The following is a 2,729-nucleotide window of genomic DNA, read 5'->3' as shown; positions in this document are numbered from 1 at the left end:
TCAATAAAACCATGTACTTGGTTTTGATACTTTATTTGAGCCAATTATTATTGCCTCATCGTTAGTTTATATATAAATGTAGTCATATTAAAGCCTGTTTTTCACTTCTGTTTCTATTACTAAAACATACTTGTCAAAATAATCAGATTACTTGATTAGCAAAATAATTGTTAGTTAAGCCCTAGATTTGTTAAAACATTTCAAAATATAATTGCATTGTTCTACTTTTTGTAATTAAAAGACAAATATATTGTCATTCAAATATTTCTTAAAGTATTAAAACATTGTCTCGTTCTTTTGAACCAAGTATATGCATTTTGTCTCATCTCGTGAGCTAAGTTTATTGTCACACCCCTAGTGTCGATAAGCACTGATATAGCTCATAATTTTCCAAGATATATTAGAATTTGAAAGATAATAACAATATTTATTTATAAGTGATAAGTGAGATCTGATTTTAGTCCTTGAAAACCAAAAGAGTAGTGCTTGAAAAGTCCTTGAAAGTCCTGGAATTTCATTTTGCAGTATCTGTACGAACCCTGTTTAAGTTACCAGTTCTTGGAGCATTTTATTTTGTTGTTAATTGAACTGAACTGTAGTTTTCTGTAGTAAACTGTCTTTGTATATTTCCTATTTTATATTCATTTCCTAGTATTTAATTTACTATTATTTCTTTTGAACAAAACAATTTCAGAAATTTCATGTTTTAAATTGTAGGTCATCTTGTACATGAGTCTTGTACTTGTAGTCTGAGCCTGTCAAGGGCTAATGGCAAGGGCAGATATATTACTAGTTAGTTTCAAGGAAAATCATTTTCAAATAATGTTCTTTTTTTTCTTTCTTTTTTTTGCCAAATAACCATGTGTCCACCCCCGCAACCCCTGGAAAAAAGTTCAGGCCCAGGATTTTTTTTTTCCTTTAACCCCTGAAAATATTACTTATACAAATTTTAGTATGAATAAAAAAACAACCTAAGATAAAACTCTTTCCCATATTCCAAGTTTGTGATTGCTATTGACACTTTCTGATATCATCTTTGGGTGAATTGTTTCTCTAACGATAATGTGTTTTTGCTGAAGAATCATTGTCAGCTTGTTGTTGATGGTGTATGAATGTTGTGCAGGTGTTTGAGTAAAGGACAGAATGCTGTGGTGGAGATTCAAACACAGAGGCCTGTGGCTCTGGAGCTCTATAAGGACTATAAAGAACTGGGGCGGTTCATGCTGAGATATGTGGGCTCGACCATTGCTGCTGGAGTTGTCACTGAGGTAAAAGGCAGTACATATCCACCTTTTCTCACGAAACACATTCCCGTTTTGTATTAATCAGCATTTTTTGATATTGCATCATGAGAATGTTGCTTGTTAATACTGCTAATGTTTATATTGTTCTAGATCAAAGAGTAAGAACCAGTTGGAACTGGATCCTCCAGAAAAAAAAAACTGGGCGAAACCTCTGGACAGAAGTGCAATTCCCCCTCAGAGCTACAGTAACACAAACATAAAGTGAATACACACAGATGCCCGCAAGGCAACATCTAGCCACAGTTCACATTTCACCTTGTTAAAGGCCCTAGAATGAGTGTGAATGTTTGTGTGTGTGTGTGTGTGTGTGTGTTAGAGAGAGACTGCATTTTGTCCTGCCCCTCAACTTTTGTCCTTGCCCCTCAACCCTCCTAAAACACGCAGGAACACACAGAGAACATTTACCTGTAATTTACTTTGGTTTGCTTCCATTCGTTGATTGCATCATAAACTGAACTCAGTGTTTTATTATTTGATATTTTATTTAGATTATTGTAAAGTGCATCATTTTTGACTACAAGATGGCAGCACAGAATGGACATTTAGTTTTGGTTCAAGTGGAAGGTTTTAAAGTTTTGCTAAATCAAATTAGTTAAGGATGTGTACATTTGTAAAAGGGAAAATAGATTAAGCAACACAGCTGGCTGTTCTCATCTCCTCCATCAGTTTCTCATGTGAGCGGGACAGTGTGAATGAAACCTGCCCTTCCATTGCTGCTACTCAGTCTTTTCCTGATCATTAATGAGAAAACAGAAGGATCGAGAACCAGTGGGCAAATAGATATTCTGTGGAGAAACTCATCCGCATGTCTATAATCTAACAGTAATCACTTTAAGGACCTAACGGACATGACTTTTACTCATCTGTTTTTGACTTGATTATTAAGGGGTTTTAATTTAAAGAACATTTTGTTTGGGTGTATCGAAGCTGAAGTTGTTCAATTGGGGAAAAGCTTCTTCATCAGAAAAATAAAAAATATTGATCACTGTGGAAAACATGAGTGTGTGTATTGTTGGGCCAGTAAATATATACATAATACTTATTCAGTCTTACATTTATTTTGGCATTTTGGAAAGTGTTTGTTGGTTTTTTCGTGGAAGCCTGTTTCCATCACATAATTAAAAAACAAAAGGGAGATAAAAATTTGCAGTTAACTTTTATTTTTTTTATTCCATGGTGGAAACAAACAAAAAAAACAGAATTGCAAGATGTAAACTCAGAATTCAGAGAAAAAGTCCAAATTGTGAGTGAATTGGAAAAAAAAGAGCAGTTTATATTTCACAATTCAGATTTTTTCTTAGAATTACGAGAAACAAAGTCCAAACTGTGAGAGATAAACTCAGAGATAGAAAGTTGCAATTACCATTTTTCATTTTTTATTCTGTTAAAATGAGCTTTATACTTTATGACCCTGCTCAACATTTA

At 33.7% G+C, this 2,729-nt stretch overlaps 1 protein-coding gene across 2 annotated transcripts in view; it reads left to right on the top strand.

Annotated features, from left to right (window-relative positions):
* The window catches only part of LOC107723734 (HBS1-like protein), a 31,548-nt gene extending 29,202 nt beyond the window's left edge, over window positions 1-2,346 (top strand). For both annotated transcript variants that reach the window (XM_016532443.1, XM_016532442.1), the window contains 2 exons: window positions 1,124-1,268; window positions 1,395-2,346. In XM_016532443.1, the coding sequence (XP_016387929.1) occupies window positions 1,124-1,268; window positions 1,395-1,406 (157 nt within the window). In that variant the 3' untranslated portion in view covers window positions 1,407-2,346. The remainder of the gene's footprint in view (window positions 1-1,123; window positions 1,269-1,394) is intronic.
* The last annotated feature ends 383 nt before the right edge of the window (window positions 2,347-2,729 follow it).

Source organism: Sinocyclocheilus rhinocerous, unplaced genomic scaffold (genome assembly GCF_001515625.1).
Source record: "Sinocyclocheilus rhinocerous isolate Xijiao unplaced genomic scaffold, SAMN03320098_v1.1 scaffold905, whole genome shotgun sequence".
NCBI lineage: Eukaryota > Metazoa > Chordata > Actinopteri > Cypriniformes > Cyprinidae > Sinocyclocheilus > Sinocyclocheilus rhinocerous.
Note: the sequence above shows the minus strand (reverse complement) of the source record. Positions and strands in the feature narration are given on the sequence as shown.